The following is a 19,484-nucleotide window of genomic DNA, read 5'->3' as shown; positions in this document are numbered from 1 at the left end:
CCTACAATGAGGAGACATGCAGCAGTTCTACTCAGGTCTCGTAATTATTTTGAGAGCCAGCTGGTTCCGTGTGCTGAAAGGGGATCTGGAAGATCTGGTTCTAGTTGTCACTCGGCCGTGAAGTCCACTGGATGACTTCGGATCGGCCAAGGAATCTCAGCCTAAGCTACCTCACAAGGTTGTTGCTGTGAGAATATCAGGAAGAGGAGAACCTTGTAAGCTACTTTGAGTTCCTTGCAAGGGAAGGAATGACTGGATAAATGTATTCATTCATTCATTCATTCATTCATTCATTCATAGGCCGCCTAGGAAGGCCTCGGCAAATGTAGGCAGCCTATGAATATATGCAAATAAATAAGTAAATAGATGTAATTCAATAAAAATGTAATAATAGGAGTAAGATATTCATATCCACCAACGCATCTCAGCATTTGCAAATACTGTGCAAATCTGCATCCTTTTTGTCCTTCTTTGGAAGGAGTGATCACTCTTCACTGAACACAAAATGCGCCAGCAGAAACAAAATGGCAAACCCTAGTTAACAACGCAGGCTTCAAAAGCCTTGATGAGGATTCTTTTCAGGGCCTCTTTGTCTGAGGATGTGTCACAAACAAAACATCACACTGAACCATCTTCCTTAAAAAGTAGCAAACATACAGAAGGTGCTGCTTAGGAAGGCCAGTGAATCAGAGAGCATAAATAAGTTTCTGAGACAGCTGGAGACTTTTATAGAAAAAGCAGGTAGAGGCTTCCTACAGGAATACAGAATGAACACTTTAAAGGGGACATGTTTGCAAACCGCTCAATATTTTCTGTCCCAGAAATTATGCTTTCTCTTCCATAAGCTGCTTTTCCTTTGTGTCACCTGCCAAAAATTATCCAAGCACCCGGGCCTTTCATTCTTCTTCTGTTTGCTGTTACGGAGGAGTCCATTTCAGAGCAAACATTGCTGCCTGAGGACCTTCTTTTAAGCAACATTTCCTGAAGAGCAGATATTCTTGGGCTTTCCCCTTCATTATTCCTCCTCTTTCCACCGTGCCTTGTCTAGCGAGATGAGAAAAGGGGACTGTGTTTGTTTAGCTGAGATAGAAAGATTGAAGCCAAGAGGCATTCCCAAGGATACCAAGCCAAGCTCGGGACATCTATTCTTATTTTAATTTTCCAAGGTTTCCAATTTTCCAATAAAAAGGTTTGCTCTCACAGACAAAAGATACTATTGCCTCTCTTGTGTTCTACTGTATTTTTAAAAGGCACTGCTCCAAACCTTAAATGTTCTTCTACAGAACACAAATCATACCTCTAAGCAAATCCTGGAACGGTGAAATTCTTCAAGCATCGCCATAAGGGCATGTTTTATCGATATGTCTTCACAGTTTTATCTGATTCACGTAGTAATGGAGTATGTAGTGAAGTCCTCAGCTTTGCCAGCCCAATAGTGTATATATTTTGGGGCTATGTTGCATCTTACACTAAAAGTGTGTGTACCTTTATTTATTGCATGTATGAGGCTGAACACAACTAGATGGCACGTATAAAAAGGCATGGAGCTATCTCATGCATAGAGGACAGAAGACATATAGGGCATGCTAAGTAAAAAGAACCTAAAGAGGAATGCTGAATCCCTTCCCTTTCCAAACAATGTTGAGCAGTATTTCCAAAGGCCGTGTCCTGGCTTACTCCTACACTGTTTGGGTGGCTGTGGATCTGGACGACTGCCCAGTCTTCCCTGGGGTACAGCATAACTGGATTTGAGCATCACTTGGTCTTTGTAGGTATGAACATGTTAAGCAAGGTAAGCCAAACTATTTTGCACCTCTTTTGCTGTTACCTTTTCTCTCGGCTTAGCAGTGCAAAATTAAAGGATTTCTTTCTTGAGCATTTAATTTACTTGCCTGTGCTGCCTCATATTTTGAAATTTATAAATGTTTCTTCAAAACTAAAGATGCAGCAAGCTCTAATGATGTAGCTAGGACTGGCAAATAACCACCTCACTAATTAAAAAACAAACCAGGAACAATCTGTTCTCTTGCTTCAATTGGCCTTCTTTAATTTTTTAAGCGACTCTTTTTCACTGGAATATCTGCAGCAAGGAATATCATTGCTTCTTCAACTAATTTTTTAAAATACTTCCTGGACATCCTCAGTTTTCATTTTCCTTAGGTATGTATCCAAAGACATGAAAAAGACACACAATACCCCCACACAATTATTCATTTGTCCATCACGGCAAGCATTCAGAATAGCAGATTGTTCCAATCAACATGCAAAGAACAGAAGAGTTAATATCAACTGGCTGCATGAACAGGTTTTGATAAATAGGAACCTATGGAAAACTTTGCAAGAACACTGTGTGTAATCACACAGTAAGCAATAGGAATTGGTGATTAGGTCCCATTTATCTATTTACTTTTGGACTTCATTGAATGACTACCTGCAGGACTACCCGTGCTACTTCTCTAACCATCCCATGTTGGATTTTTTTGTTTTGTTTTTTAGTTTAAAATATGTGGGCTTCTGCAATGCCTTCCATCATGCCTTCCAAAACTTCCAAATAAAACTGCATGAAGCTTTCAGCTTTCTTGTCTCATAGCTATCAGCATTCCATTTGCTCAATTTTGGCACCTCCAATCTCTGAGCAATGTCATGTGTAAACACTCCCATTCCGCATCCCCTCCAGACTGAGTTTGGAATAGCTCGGACAGTCTCTTTCATGCTTCCCTACCCTGGTACTCCACAAGTGAATTCAACTTACTCCCATCAGCCCAGCCCCCATAGCTAATGTTAGGAATTCTGGAAGGTGTGATCCAGAACGCTGAAAGAGGAATCAAACTGGGAATAGCTGAGCTTCTCAACTTGATGAAATCTATGTAAAGGCAACCCTCTGATCCAGCCAGGTCTCTAAAATAGATCCAATTTTAACAGACAGCCACCTTCAAAGCTGTCCAGAAATATGTTTACTGGTATCATTATGAACTAAAGTGGAGATGGTTTGCCAGTGTAATTAACTAAGTACAGCAGTTGATGTAACATCCTGTTCAACAGCCTTTTGACTATCATGCTTCTTTTGGAAATGTGCCATAAATATTTTCTGGCATTCTAATGCATCAGGAACTCTTGGTGTCTTGTCCTATTCATTACGGGAGGCCTTGTGCAAACAGATGTTCCTAACAAATTAAGTGCTATGTCTTCTATCACCAGTGATCTTTCATTTATCACATAGCTGCATTTCCCAATGGTCAAAGCTCTCTGAGCACCTCTCATGATAAAATCCAATACCAAACTTCAACACTCAGATATCTCAAAAGGTTTAACATCACCTGACCAGAACCAGGTCAAAATTAAGACACTCTGTTATACACTGCCAAACATGTAGAGCACAGAAAAGTCTGCGATGACGACACTCATGCCAGATGGACCTCACTGTGGAGAATGTTCCTCACTTGGGTGGAGGGCTACCAAAAGGTCACTTTCTTCCTTTCTACTCTCGCAACTTTCCTTGGGCAAGGTCCTCTGAGGAGAGGGTGTGTTGGATGCTGATCGTATCTACACACACAAACACACTTCCAGATGGAGAGAGGCATGGCATTGTGGTCCTGAGCCATTTTGGCTTAATAAGTCTGGACACCTTGAACTGGGCCATGAAACAAACAGGAAACCAGAGCGCGCTTAGAACTTCTGGTCTCATTCTCAATCTGGCTGTAGCATTCTGGAGAGTCTTCAAGCAATTGAGCTGACCTGAGAGCAGACTACTGAAGCCACTGATGGGGCATAGCCGGGCCACCAGCTGAGCCCAGGAGAAGCACCCATGCCACGGAGCCTTCCCACGCATGAAGGGCAGCAACGATTCCAGGTGAACCCACAAGCCTGTTGTTCCAAGGAGCTGCAACCATTCCAAACAAGATTCCAAAGAGCCTTCCATCCCTCCAGATCTGGCTCCCTGAAAGGCACAGACTTCTGTGGTGACCCTGCTGGGGAGTGGACTCACCACCGCAGTAGCCTCAGCTCCAGACAGCTCATGCAACCTCTTCTAAGGCTGGCAGAAGAAGGGGAAAGTGCTGCATTTAGGGGCCTGGTTCTCCAGGAGTTTCTCTGGAGCTGGCTGGAGGCAAGATGCCTACCTGGTCTCTACCTGGCAAGCTGGTCATGGTGTCTACTTCTCCAAGTGGGGGCTGATGGTGTCATCAGGGCAACCAGCGCATCCTGGCTGTGGGACTGGGTTAGGCTAGGCAGCAGCTATGCATCTGTGGCTCTTGGTCAAAGTACTCAGCCTAGACATGAGAATCCAGGCTTGAACCTTCATTCAGCTATAAACTTGTTTGGTGGCTTATTTCTCATCTTAGCTGACCTCACAGGGTTCTTCTAAAGTGAAGGTCCTGCTCCAGTTTCTTCAAAGGACAGCAGAACACAACAAATAAAATTGGAGAAACAAGACCTTTAAAACCGGCTTCAAATTCCAGGGTAAGAGAAGTCAGAAATGGCAACATTGACTCTGACAAACAGTTCTTTAAAAACTTTCCTTGAAATGGGAATAGTTGTTTCATCTATTGGAAGTTTGTCCCACAGTGGAGCAATACTTCATACAGAGCATTTTAGAAATCTTACTCTGTGTTTTCTATATGTTGGAGCTATGTTGGAAAAGATTCTTTAGAGAAAGAAACATCTAATATTGAATCTCTATACAGATCAATGTCCAATTATAAGTAGAGTCATTATGGCTAGAGAGAAAGGGGGGTCACTTTTTCTGCAATTATTTCTTGGAAAAAGGGTAATGAATGAGGCTTTCCCTCAAATGTATACCAAATAAATTGCAAAGGCATTTTCTAAACATTCTGCACAACAAACAAACACACATGCACAGACACACAATGCTTTCTTGACATGATCAAGAAAATGAAGCTAAGCATGTCTTTCCCGATGAATGTGGTACAATTTGGACTGGGCTGGAGGCAAAAATCTAGTTCTAATTAATCACCAATTAATAGAAAGCTTAGAATGTATTTCTGCTTAATTATAAATATAGCTTCTCATTAGGAAAGACTTAATCAATTTTTAAAACATCCTCAGTGCTGTGAATCATTTTCCACACAACAAGATGAAGTGACTAACGGAGATTGGAAACTGAATTCAAAATAATTTGGCGCTGTTCCTCCTCACTGCCTGGAAGACTACAAGCAGAATGCACAACTCTCTCTCTCTCTACACACACACACACACACACACACACACACACACACACAGAGCACTGATGTACTCACTTTAGGCTGAAAGGAAATGGTGGGTTTCTTTTGAAATAAACAGCACTTCCAATAAGCAAATCACTCACAAGCCAAATCAGACACAGACTTGGGTGGAATGGAGATGCTTATTCTCCTAAAATATAAGCCAGGGACTCTTTTGCTCTAAGTAGTGTCACAGGCTCCTATAGGTAAACCTTTTGTAGGATGTGAATGGAGGACTTTGATCATGGGTGTCATCAACCCAGGATGGCATTAGCTACACTACCTCTAAGTATTTCAGCGAGGCAGCTGCTTTCCAGCTGTGTTTCCAACTTGGGAAGGTTGGGCAGCTTCTCAGAAGGTTCTCGGCACTTGTTTGCCCTGAAAGATGGGTTGCCCATTGGCGGAATCTTCTGCTGTGATGTGCAATTATGGGGCGCATTGCACCGTATGTGCCTAAGCCCCACAGGCAACTGTGAGAGCACCCCTTGTAAGTGAGCCCTGGGATGCCGTCCAGAATCCTTGGCGCAGGGCTGATGCTCGGGGCTCCTCAGCAGACAATTCAATGGAGAAAGTATTCTGTGAAGGCGCAGAATTTTAGAACTACTGAAGTGGGACGCAGAGTGGGCATCCATTGCAATGTGCTGAAGAGACTGGAAGCTGCAGGACCTTGAGAACTGGATCCTTTGTCATCATTTGACCATTCAGGAGCCTGATCTTAATTGCAATTACTCGAAACCACTGGAGAGTTTCCAACAACATCCATCTGCTGGCGATGTGCCACTGAATCCTTTCCCTGCACAAGTGGTTTCCCATTATGCTTGGGCAACTATCTGCATCACACTTTGCACGTGAGCTATGTTCGATCCTTTGCACAACAAATTGCACAGACATAATATGCAATCTGTTGCATCACTGTGCCTGTGGGAAGGTAACTTTAGCCAGACCCTTGCCCTGCACATGGACTGGAACCTCATTTCCACAAGGGCAACATCATTTGCTCAAGTGGAACAGCATAGGTGGCAACCATGCCTGGAGTTGCAACATATGCTTATATCTGAGAATGAAACCAATCTAGGGAACAAAAATGATGGCCGGAACTTTTACTGGGATCCCTTTTGACTTCAAGGGCTATTCCGGCCAACTTGGCAACACAGAGACAAAAAAAACAGACAGACAACTCCCCCCCCCGCACCGAAACACATAATCACACCGTGCCCACTATTTTCCCATGCCACAAATGAAAGCTCTGTCCTATAATAAATGCATGGCTCCGTCGTTTCAGCGGAGCATTCAGCCAAGCAGCTTGCCACCTATCCACCTGGGAAGGTCACTTGCAATGAACCAAAGCATTATTCTGGCCATGGGAATCCAGCTCGACTCTTCCAGGCACACCAGGGCAAAATGGCATTAGGGTTCACACTTCTAGAACTCCCCAAGAAAAATAAACATTCAAGTTAGAATCCAAAAGGCTGCTTTACGCTTAGCCACAGGCACGGGAAAACCCACCTGGAGTGTGTGTATGTGCGTGTGTTTCCTTTTTAGTTTAAGAGCATAGCACACAATGTCTTTCTCAAAGTCCCAGTGGCCCCTTGGGAATTAGTCACAGGGTTCTTTAGATACAAGCCATAGTCTCATGGTAAAAATAGAGATGCTACAATTATGCTACAGTACATCTTTGCTGGAACAGCCTGGTAAATGGTGTGCTCCATTTTGTGCTTCTAATTAATACATACGTGGGTATATAAACCACACAGACACATGCAAATGGTTCTGTGTGCATGTACACACGTGTGTGTGTCTATTCCACACACACACCCCTACAAAGGACAACAGGAAGATTTAGCATTTCTGCTGGCCGCGTTATCAGCGGGCTTGTCTCGTGTGATAAACTGCCGGGGCAGCAGTAATGGGGCTCTAATCAAGGCAGGCTTTGCTAGCGGGAGCCGCATCACTCACCTTGTTCGAGTGGCTGGCTTTTAGTTGAAGTCGTTTTCATCTTGAGTGCCTCCCTAACCGACATGTCGCAACAAGAGCCTTTGTTAGTATCTTGGTCACTGTCTGCTTGGTCGCTGTCTCCATGCCCACTGTCCCTCAAGCTCGCTCGCTCAGGGTCCTTGAACGTGGAACTACTGATCGGTGTGCCCAGGAAGAGAGAGAGAGCAAAAGAAAGAGAGAGAGAGTATGTTAAACTCGCATTTACCTTCCCCAATTTGAATTGAGCTCTCTGGCAAAGCAATTTTGACAAGAATGCAAATGGGGAAGCAGAGAAAGTTATTTAATAGGCCTTACCTTTGAACAAACTGCTGCCTCGTGCCCATGTAATTGGGCTCTGCGGGAAAATTGTCTGTCTGTGAAAGAGAAGGAAAAAAAATACATCTAGTTGTACACTGGACAAATCTCCTGCAGAGCAACAAGATTTCCTAGAGGAGAAATGATTAATAATTCAAAAAATATTTTCCCCTTAATCTTCAGATTTGTACATTTTAATTAAATTGGAAACTGCTGGTATATAATTATGTACTCAGAACAATTAAGTGATCCTGGTCCACAAATTACCTGCTAAAACAAACAAGGGTGATTTACATAAATGACATGGAAATATGCTTTGCAATTAGGTAGACATATAAAGCTCATATAAGCTTAGGCAAGGTCAAAAGACCGCGCTGTATCCACATGAGCTTCTCATCCAATATCACCTGTAACACGCGTAGCTTTCACAGGAGTTCTTGAGGCAAACAGTTCGCCACTGCCAATAGACTGTTTATTTCATTTACAAACTTAGAAAAATTGAGAGAACTATGAAGGAAGGCTTCTCGGCTAGCTAGTTTTCACCCAGGTGCAGCAGGTTACCAGGCGTGCATATTTCTCCTGTGGTGAAATATTCAGGCATCCAGTTCCCCAAATCTTATTCCTGACTGTTTGGCTCTTCAATGCCTTCTATATTTTTAACACTGTTTAATGGTTTTACTTTCTAGCATCGTGTTTCTGTTTTAGTTGCTGTTTGCTTTTATGATTGTCAGCTTCCCTGATGGCATTTCACAGCTGTGCAGTACATGCATCAAAACAAGCAAATCGATTGGTCAATACCTGCACACAAATATTGAACAAGTGGTGTGGATCACCCGCCACATGCTAGTGTGGCCCAGTGTGTAATCTGAACTGGGGTAAATCAGGCGCTGGGAGAGACATGGACGTGGTCTGCTGCCTCAGCCAGGCGTTTGTTTTCAGGACTCTATGTTGGCATTTAAGCTATATCTGCTCTCCTTAAATTGGTACATCTGCCTTTTCTATCAGTTTAAGGTGAGGGGTGGACAATATATTTTTGTTCTGGGGGCAAGAGAAACATGCCTGTGATTAATGTTGCCAAAGGTGTTGGAAACAGATGTGGCCCCGATCCCAATTTTGTATCCCAGCCAGTTCCCTCACCTTCCGCAACAAGAAGGACACCAGCTACATGGCTCGAGAGGCTGACGACAGGCCTCCTGCTTCAGCAGAAGAGTTTTCAAGAATTCTGCCCAATGCCCAAGCTGAAAAGTGGCAACCTGGGAATTCTCTGTTGTTGCAAATTTGGGTATGTAGCACCCTTACTACATGAATAAGTTCTATTTTGTTGCTAACATTATATAATTATAATCAATATAAATATAATTATAGTCAATTATTATTGTTATCACGCCAGTTCTAATTTGTGTCCTTATGCCTGCCACTGTGGACCAACAAGTGGGATATAGATGCATGGAGAACAGGAGTCCATTGGGCAGATGGCAGCACTCATTGTTTCCAACAGCTTGGGCTGTGCGGCAGAAGACAGAAGATCTCGAGGAAAATAATACAGAATAGCCTGGCCTTTGCCCAGCATGACCTCAGCCTCTCTTGGTACTCTGGTGCCCCCAGAGACACACTGCAAGTCACTTGTCTTGTCTGTGCTGTCACAGTCTGCATCTCAGACACAGCCACCCCTGTTCCAACTGCCCATCCTCTCTGTAACCACCAACTTCGCAGCATCTCTGCCCCATCTCCATCCTCCATGGCTGCTGACAGTCCCTCCTTGCATCTTCTTCACTTTTCCCTGACCGCCTCTATCCTGCACTTGGCCTCCTCCCATGGCACGCGGCTGCTTCACTCGCCACGAGCACAGAGGAGAGCTGGTGCTGGAGATGGCGTGTGCCGCAGAACAATTTCCAAGCCAGTGCCTCACCCCAGGAATCCCAAGGAAGGTGAGCTATCAGGGCAAGCTGCAAGCTGCATTACACACAAGTAAAAGTCATGAAATAGACGTTTTTCTAAAATACTAAAAAGCGTTTCAAAAACATGACTAAAAGGAGCAAGTAAAAAGCAGTCAAAGAACTATACAGTTCCAAAGGATAGTCAACAGTATACGGAACATGATGGTCGCGATTTGTCCTCGTATCTCAACCTCCATGGTTTTTAGCAGTCGGGGAATTCCCCTCTTCATGTAGTCTGCACTACGTAAGGAAGCAGTACTCTGGGGCAATGGAAGGCTGTGAAAGAGCCACGGATCCCAATCCTAGCTGTGGATCCCTCCAGCCGGCTGTTGCTGACACCACAGACTTCACAGGGGTTGTCCCGGGGTTGAACCAGACACCCTGTGAAAGAATCCACATGGCTAGTACCTTGCAGGCTGGTGTGTCTCGAGTTCCACCCAGTCGTCTTGCCTAGCTCTGCTTTTTAAGATTCTTTCTGAAATAGATTCCAGGGTAGCTTTCCCTAGCTCACTTTCACACTCAACATGCTTAAAGAATCTTGCAATACGTCCAGCTAGGAATGCGAGAACTGTGAGCATGGGAAGGTGCTTGAAGGGTTAAACATGCATCTGTGCAAATAATTTTTATTTAAGCTATTCAGGATAAACAGAGGAGCTTCTTAAACTTTAAAATAACCATGTTTATCCCAAGACTATATTTCTCAGGCTAACCGTCCTTTGACATAGACTTTGGGGCTTGAAAACAGGATCAGAAGGGAGCAAGTAGGACTTGCAGTGAGACTTGACAACCCACACTCAACCCATGGATGAGCCATAACCAGCCCATGAAAAGAACACAGCGTTGTTGTAGGCTGTGAAAGGTGGGTTGCTCTCCAAGGTTTGCTGGGAGAGGTCATCAGGAGGTGTGGGCTGCGGAATCATCAATACGCTGATGATACCCAGCTCTACCTCTCGTTTTCCACTAATCCAGGTGAGGCAGTGGCTGTGCTGAACCGGTGCTTGGCCGAGGTAAGGGAATGGATGAGGGGAAATAAACTGAAACTCAACCCAGACAAGACGGAGGTCCTGTTGGTTGGCGGATCGGGTTTCGGAGAGGGTGGATTTGACCTGGTCCTGAATGGTGCAACACTCCCTCTTAGGGATAAGGTCCGCAGCTTAGGAGTACTCCTCGACCCGGAGCTTTCTTTGGAAGCTCAGGTGACAGCGGTGGCGAGGAACGCCTTCCTTCAGCTTCGGCTGATTAATCAGCTGCGCCCCTACCTGGAGTACGACTGCCTGGCGACGGTGACACACGCGCTGGTGACTTCCCGCCTAGACTTCTGTAACGCGCTTTACGTGGGGCGTCCCCTGAAGACAGTCCGAACACTTCAATTGGTGCAAAATAGAGCTGCCAGGTTGCTGACGGGGACGGGGCGTTATGCTCACATGACTCCAGTCCTCTGTCAGCTTCACTGGCTTCCCATTGAAGCCCGGGCCCAATTCAAGGTGTTGATTATGACCTATAAAGCCCTAAACGGCTTGGGTCCTGGCTACCTGAACGAGCGCTTACGTCCGTATATGCTCGACTGCCCTTTGAGATCTGCGGGAGAGTCCCTTCTCCGGGAACCCTCCATGAAAGAAATTAGGAGAGTAAGTACTCGGAGGAGGGCTTTCTCTGCGGTGGCACCCAACCTTTGGAATTCACTCCCCAAAGAGGTCCGCCTGGCACCGTCGTTACTGGTTTTTCGGCGCCAGGTAAAGACCTTTTTATTTAAACATCATTTTAATTGTTAAAACATATGATCTGGCCAGGGCAACTTCTTCTTCCTTCTCTTTCTCCTCCTATATTTTTATTTACTTAATTTATACTGATAATTTTAATCTTATATTTGTAAATCAATGTATTTTTTTGTATTTTTGTATTTAATGGTAATTTATTATGTGCTATTGTATTTCAATGTATTTTATCGTGTTGTAAGCTGCCCCGAGGTTTCAGCAAGGGGCGGCATAGAAATGTTATAATCATCATCATCATCATCATCATCATCATCATCATCTCTGCTGGACTGCGGCAGCATGAGAAGGAACATTTCGGGAACATCTCATGGATCAACCACAGTTGAAGTATTGCTGCTCAGAGGTGCAGCTGGCCAGCAACTTCAGGTTGCTGAATTCTGGTGTCCCTTCCCCTCCTCAGTTTGCAGCCTGACTCCACCCCAAAACACGCTTGGAGCTTTGCTGCCAATGAGTGTTTTCTCACTGGCTTTTCTCTAACCATGGTCTGCAAATTGGAGCAGGCCAACACCTCCTCTTCTCAGCCAGTGTTTCTCTTCTGACGACCATCATTTCAGCAATCATCAGCTGATTGTGGTGAGAAGGTATTGGTTATGAGGAAGCAGCTGATTTAACATTTATTTATTTGGCATCCCAGCTGGAAAGGTGACAATTCCAAATGCCAAAGCAACTGCAGACCTAGTTCATACAAAGAACAGAGAAAATCGTAAAAGTTTGGTAAAGAACTGTAAAGGTATGATTACACCACTTCAGTGTGAAGATGGAGAATCCCATGAAAATGTGTATTTAAAAAAAAAGCAATAATCCTCATAGAAAATGATCCATTAGACAGGAAAAACTAATCCTGTTTTTTATATATATACTTGTTTTTTCATGGGCAAAGACTTTGTTTTACTGGAACGCAATTTAAGATGTTTAGAACCTCATCTGTTGTTTGTATGAACTATACCTCTGTCTCAAACACATATTTGGTTTCTCTTATGTTAATTGCACATGTGACAATGTTGTATGGATACACTTTAACAAACGTGAGTTTTCCGAATATGTCCAAAGGGTGAGAGAAGTTAATGCCATTTTCGATGGCACTGCCACGCGTTTATTAACTTCCTACACAGACTGCAGCATTTTTCCTAGATTGCACACGAAAGTTTCAGGCTATTCATGTTAGTCACTTGTAATCTCTCTCTCTCTCTCATATATATAGGTTTCAGCAAGTGCTTCCAAGGATTGGGAGTTGGCACACTGCAAATAAATACATTCAGTATTTTAAAAAGCCCACAGTTAATTTTCATCTATGTAATCGCGAGAATTCAACGGAGCCCCGTCCTACCAACGTTAAGTTCCATTTCATAGGCAATGTGAAGAGCCTGCTTCAATTTTAAAAATCTCCCATTGAAAACACTGCTTTTAAGAAGTGCTTGACGCTGCCTGGAACATATTCTGCAGCTTTAGTGAAATAATCACTGAAGGTCCATTTTAATGGATGACACTTGAGGACACTTTATTATTCCTGAGGAAATTTCATTCTCATATGCAGACAGATAAAGAGAAAAATCCAGAAAATGTTAAAGGAGGACTTTCCTTCCAGGAGCCAGGGATAGCGCTGAAAAATATTGGATTTTGAATCTCTTTTGCATCCTTAGCTATGTACCTAAGAGTTGAAAGGCACGCAAGGGTAAACTATTGATAACAGGCAAATTTATTTACCTTTAACCACTGCTTTAAATCAATTTGTTGTAAGCCGCCCCGAGGCTTCGGCGAATGGGGCGGCATAAAAATGTTTTAATAAATTCATAAATAAATAAATAATAATCATTCACTGAAATGATATGATGAATCAACTGAAAATGCATTAATTAGCAGATAGCCAGAAAAAAAGAATCTATTATCACAATCCAGAGAAAGATGATAAAGGGTGCTTGAAGATGGGTTCTTACTCTGCTTTGGTCATTTTCCGTTCACAGATCTTTTTGAAAGAAGGAAGTCCCAACAGTGACATGAATGGTCAGTTAAGACCCTCCCAAGTTTTCCCACCGCTTCTTCTATCTTTTTCGCTTGTCACAAAATATTTGTTAACGAGAGAAAGACCAACCAGCTCCACCATGTTACAGCAAGACTGCAAACCTCACTCTGGAAGCATCTCAAATCTCACGGATCTCAACACAGCAGCTACTGCGCGATGCTGTATGGGCCAACTCAGACGCGAATGGCTGCGGACTCGACGGAACTTGCAACAGGCTTTTCATAGAGGACTGCAGTGTCAGGCGCGGAGTTCTTTCTCTTGCAATAAAATCAACAGAAGCACTTACCACTGGGTCATACCCTGGGTTTGGTAATAACCCTATTATAACCAACTGAATGAGCCAAAGGTAACTCACTGCAGAACAGGGAGTATTTATAGGATCTGTGGAAGGCAGCCAAAAACTCGCACTGAATGCCTCTTTGATTATCTTCTGCTGGACTTCATCGGGCAAAGCAGAGCTAGAGTGAGGTGGCATCTTTCACAGAAATCCAACCACTGTGTGTGCCTGTCATTGCTCCTGCAGCTGACTGGGTGACAAGGCTGCTGTTGTGTTCTGCGTCGCTTCACACTGTGCCTAGGCACTCTACAGCAACTCTGAGTTCTGCCACATTATCCAGGGCGCTGGTGGAAGGCAGACACGGCAGGCAGCAGTGGGCTGTCCCCGTTCAGGACATGCTTTGATCTGAATCTTTAATGCACAGGAATAAACCATGCTCGGAAATGCACAGTGCTGAAAGCACGGTATCTCCGTCACCCACTGCGATGCCAGTTAGAGGAAACAATAAAATTCCAGGCAAATAAGCAAAGCGGCCCATATCCACCATGCCAAAGGCAAGCGAAGTCTCCACGTGTGGATCCTTGTAGGTCTGATCTCATCAAGCCAGCACAAGACGGAGGGCATCCGTACATCCGTGTTTGTACCGTGACTGCAGCAATAAACTTTAGGAGAGGGAAGCTGGGCTGGATGATCACAAAGGCCACAGATCACCAGATTATCGGCCAGGGCGGCTTATTTTATTTTACTGTATATATTTTAATTGTTATTGTTTTAATGTATTTGGTATTTTATTTGATGTTGTAAGCCGCCCCGAGGCCTCAGCAAGGGGCGGCATAGAAATGTTTTAATAAATAAATAAAAATAAAATTATCTGGGGTGTGAGGAAGCAGAAGAGGGAAGGTAAAACTGGGTCAGGGAGCAGAGAAGGGAAGGCATCTCTGAAAAGATGAGTGGCTGGCTGGCATTCTCAGCAGGAGCTCCTCGCATTGCTGTGTTTGGTTGAAGGTTACTTTTGCAAATATACCACGGGAACCGTGAATCCAGGGAGGCTGTCAAACACGGTGCAGAGCGCAGTTCATTGTTGTCGACTGAACGGACAACCCAGGCCCAGGGCCTCTAGCTCTAAGGACAGTTGCTAGGGCTGGGTGACTCCTGCCAGTTCTGATCTGGAAATGATCCAGAGCTGCTGGTTGGTTTTTCTGCTTGATTGTTTCCATCTCTGTGTTTGAAGTTAGAAAGGATCAGATTTCTCTCTGGCCCAGCACAGAAAAGGCATCCTTGGGTTTTCTGCAACCTCAGTCGCTAAAGCACTCCGGCCTTCTTTCCATCCACGGGACTTCCATGCTGCACAAATTCAGGGAAGAAATGCGGGGCTCGTGCTGTCAGACAGTGGTGGGTTACTAACCACAGGGAGCAAAATGGTGGAACCTTGTGATAACATCGATTACCTCAACCTTGGCTCAGTTCAGACATCACCACCATTCTCCATGAAATCCTCCAAAATTTGGGTGGCATCTCTAAAACTGACACACTAATCCTTACCTAATTATCACTTCCCCATAACTGGCCAACCAACATGTTCATCAACATTGACATTTGCCTGTGATAATCATGCTCAGCTCAGTTCTCAAGTCCAGATTTCCTACATATTTATGTTTCAGTTCATAGTGTGTTTTTCTTCTGCATGTCACAAAGCTTAGTGCATTTCAGCATCAGAAAAGATTAAGCAAATGCCAATTCCAGCTCCAGCCATCACTGGTTTCCTTTTGCTTTTGGTACATTTTTAAAAAACTCATCACCACCAATTCAGTGTTTTTAATGAAAAACGTCAAGTATGGTGAATCCAGGTATCTTCTCCATATCCCCAGAATGCCTCTGGGTTCTGATGTAGCGACTGAAGGAATTCTGGGAAAAGGAAGATGGCAAGGCCTTTCCTGTGGAATACAGAGCTGCCTGTTCCCCCCTTTCCCCACTTTTCCTCCCCACTCACCACAGGTGACCTTCCTGGGAGCAGGGAAACCAGCCCAGGACCTGCCCACAGTCCCAAAACCCCAGCATTGGTCTCAGGTCCACAGAACTTCTGCTCCACCAAGCTAAACTCTATCTATGATGCAGGCAGTGACCTTCAAAGTCCTTTCAACCAAATAGCCCCACCTCATATGTATACTCTTTCAGGCTAGTGTGCATACACAGCAACACACGGAAGGCAAGTAACTTGGTGGGCCAGCAGAGAAATGTATCACAGTCTCACTCTTCTGTTCTGCTAATCTGCCTGTGCCAGGACCAAGGATCAGCCTGACTGCATCCTGTTGAGCCATTTCACATGATGATTATGTGCTTACGCCATGGAATGGAAGGCTTAAAACACGGCTGGTCTCACTTCAAGCAGCTAAGTTCCTTTCAGGAGTATGAGCAAAGTGCCGTTTCTCTGAAAATATTTCAGCAATATTTGCATGAGTCGCTCCCATCTCTCCAAGCACCAAGAGATGTAATCCAAAATGACACACGGGAGCCGCTCAGCAAGATGACCTGTGAACTTCAAGGCTATTGTGGTAATACTTTGAATTTAGAGAAAGGCACTCACTTAACAAGATACTGAGCTTGGGACAGAGGTAAGAGGATCTCAAAGCAGGCATCGGAAGCAGCTGAAGGAACTTCAGCGGTGAAGCTGATGCTCTTTATTCTCTATCACAACTTTTCATGTGGAATGAGGCTAACAGTTATGACAAGAGCGGCTTCTGCAGCCTCATTGCTCAGGTTTTTATTTTACTAAGCTAGTTCACATCTTCTTGTTGTTGACATGCCACTAAATGAACGAATGATGCGAAGAAGTAGACTGGTCCTCTGACATGCAATGTGAGAAGGAGCAACCTGACCGAGTAGCCTGGTGCGGGCATGACCAACAGCTTGATACCAGTGATCTGGAAGGCAACCCATGTAGTTACTCAATCGATATCACTGCTATGGTTTATTGAACTTGGGATCAGGATCAGGCCTGCCCACTCTCCCTAATGTCCACACTTGCTTGCTTTATTTATTTATTGGAGACGAGCAAATGGCATTTTGGAGAAGCTCTTGGGAGTCACACTGCAGGGTCAAAAGTATAAAAGATATCACCACCTTTTAGCTTACAGCTTGTAAAGCAGCATGCAAACAGAAAAAAGGGAGGGAGAGGAAGAGAAAGAAAGTGAACATGTATGCATATTATGAAGCACTGGTAGAGTAAATGTGCTGTGTGGTGAGGAAGCTAATGCCTCTCAAGCTGGCAAATCTTTGGATAAATATGCCATAATTCCACATCATAAGGTAGTGCCAGTCTTGTGTAGTCCCCTTCAGATGCCCAAGGCTGGTGTGAGTTTGCCTGCAATCTTCTTGAGGTACAGACTGAAAGAGAGGCAGGTAAAGGGGCACATCTCCTTTTCTTTGTGCCTTAGCAGACTCCGCATTCCAATTTTGGTGTCTTGGCTTTCAGTGCTCGCATCATCCAGAAAGATGGGCCTTACAATCAGGCAGAAATTCATAAACAAATGGTTATCTGCAAAACAGATTGACCTCCTTGGTGCTTCCCTTGAAATGCCTCAGGTGTTTCAGAGAAAGAAGTTTTTGGAATTTCACTTCAGGCAAACTCTGCTGGCAACTGAAGAACATACAGTGACGGGCTATGTAAACGGTCCCTGACCGAATGCCCTTGAGATATCTGGACTACAGCTCCCATCAGCCCCAGACATGAGGCTAAGAGTCAGGAATATTGGCAATCATAGTCTGAAATGTATGGAGGGCCCCAGGCTGGAAAAGGTTGTCTCATGCCAAAGAATCCACAAAAGGCTCTCCTTTCAGAGCCATCAAAGTTTTCAGCAGTTTTCCTTGTGCAAAGTGGAGTTCTCAGGTTATATTTGCAAGCATCTTTGCTAATAGGCACGGCTGGTAAGACCTCATCTGTGCTTTTAAAAGTGCCCCTTGGTGCTGGCTGGTTGTACATCAGTGTACGTAAATAAAGGCATGTTCTCTTCCTAGGTGTTGGAGTGAGGGGAATTAACTAACATTGCGTGATTGATTAGCAACTAAAGAGCACAGGCACTGCCCGCAAGCAAATGGATATAATTGTTGGAGCAAAACCAGAATGCATCATCTCGTTTATATCAGTCCTTGATTTTTCATTTGGGAAGGCTGCTCAGGCTGCACAAAACACTTCCTACCCTGATTCATCTCTTCCTCACCTGCCGTTTCCAGCAGAGGCAAAAAGATAATAATGATCAGGCATTTGGCATTAGCATTTTGGAGGAAATGTACTTCACAGTGTAGGCAGTTCTTGAAGGGACAGGATTGTGTGGATATGTTTTCATGTAAGGTGCACTATGATATGAATAAGTTGTTCTACTGAGCATGCTTCAGCGGACATGAAGTTTAGAAAGGAAGGAAGGAAGGAAGAGATAATCTTTTGACAGCAAAAACATACTTTCAAATATAACATAATTTTCTAACAGAATTTTTAAGGAAGATCTTTTTGTATTTTCCAGTATAAGGAAAAGCTGAACATATTCATACTGCCATTAGTAAAACAAGTGGAGAATTATTTTAGGGCACAATCCACTGGGAAGTTTTCCTGTTCAAACCCCATGAGTTTCAAGGGATGATTATGATGATGATTTTGCAGGGGGAGATATCCCTGAGTGCCACTTCAGTGTTCTTAGGATAATCTTCAACTCTTGTCATCTTAGCAGGTACAGTCAATAAATGCATACACTTTAAATAACTACATGTGTATATGAACTAAACATGTGACAAGTAGCTAACAGGTTGCTACACGGAGCAGAACTGTATCCTGTCCCTTGTCATCAAAGACCGGAAGGCATGAAATTGTATGCTTAATTTTCAGGAAGGATGATTACAGATGAACACCAGCAAATACGTCCGAATGGAAGAGCTGTCAGACGATGGAGCGAACTGTCGAGGGAGATGGTAGGATGGAGATACCGAAACAAAAACTGTGGACCTCATGGCCTAAACCTTCCCTTGCAACACTGTGGGTCTATGAGTCCCTACAGAATTTCAATTTGCAAGGCATAAAACAATTTTAATTGGAAGTAAGTCCTCCAGTGTTCAGGTTTATTATGTACTAATTCTATTCAGAATCTCATTCCACATGGCAAAGACAGGACACTGTGAGGGTCTTCATCCTTGATTACAGTGACAAAGTAGATACAGTTCTGTACACTTGGATGTAAGAAGGATGATGATATTGTGCTTAGACTTGAACCTCACCTCTACATTCAGTATAAACAACTTCATGAGGGCAGGACTGTCTCTTTCCCTCAACTGCCTCGTTGGGAAACATCCACCACCGAGCCATTGAACTAATGCATCGATTAGTAACCCAATGAGACCATCACTGATTTGCCCTTGGTAGCAAAGGAAGGGGTGACAATGAAGTTTAAAGGGCATGATGCCATCCCAAGACAGAGCTATTACTATTTCCATTCAATTGTGGTCTGATATCTGAGAAGGATAATCGTGTTGGCTAAAGTTGGCTTTGACCTTTGGAGTTCACCATCGCCGTGTTTATCCTGACTGTATCACTGGGGTCTGATGGATCGATTCAATGGTGGAGGAAAACCAACAGCACAGCGACGGGAAGGAAGAAGTATGTCTTCGTGAAGGCTGTGACGGAGAGGTGGGGTAATTCCGAACGGACAGCGCGACTTGACGGCACATTGGCGTTATGCGCCATCCAATTTCCTCTGACCTGTGGCAGCCCTCTGAATGAGTGCTTTGCAGAAACACCCTGCCCTCAACAGCCCTGCTCAGCTCATGGAACCTTGAGGCCGTAGCTTCCTTTATTGCATACAATCTACTCAACACAGCTTGTAAAAACACCATCGGTGAGTTATGATTTCAATACAAATGTTTTGTTGTTATTCAAAATCCATTCAAAAGGAATGGAAAAGAAGGCAGTCTTGAAAATTATAA

General features: G+C 44.1%; 1 protein-coding gene across 1 annotated transcript in view; it reads right to left on the bottom strand.

The window, feature by feature from the left end:
* Window positions 1-19,484, bottom strand: part of PCDH17 (protocadherin 17) — a 144,350-nt gene that overhangs the window by 81,142 nt on the left and 43,724 nt on the right. Inside the window, exons 3-4 of the mRNA XM_044448269.1 lie at window positions 7,509-7,567; window positions 7,176-7,348 (exon numbers count right to left, since the gene is read on the bottom strand). Of these exons, the coding sequence (XP_044304204.1) occupies window positions 7,176-7,348; window positions 7,509-7,567 (232 nt within the window). The remainder of the gene's footprint in view (window positions 1-7,175; window positions 7,349-7,508; window positions 7,568-19,484) is intronic.

This window comes from Varanus komodoensis, unplaced genomic scaffold (genome assembly GCF_004798865.1).
Source record: "Varanus komodoensis strain SLA01 unplaced genomic scaffold, ASM479886v1 scaffold54, whole genome shotgun sequence".
NCBI classification, from domain to species: Eukaryota; Metazoa; Chordata; class Lepidosauria; order Squamata; family Varanidae; genus Varanus; species Varanus komodoensis.
The sequence above is the reverse complement of the archived record's forward strand: the minus strand, read 5'-3'. Positions and strand labels throughout refer to the sequence as shown.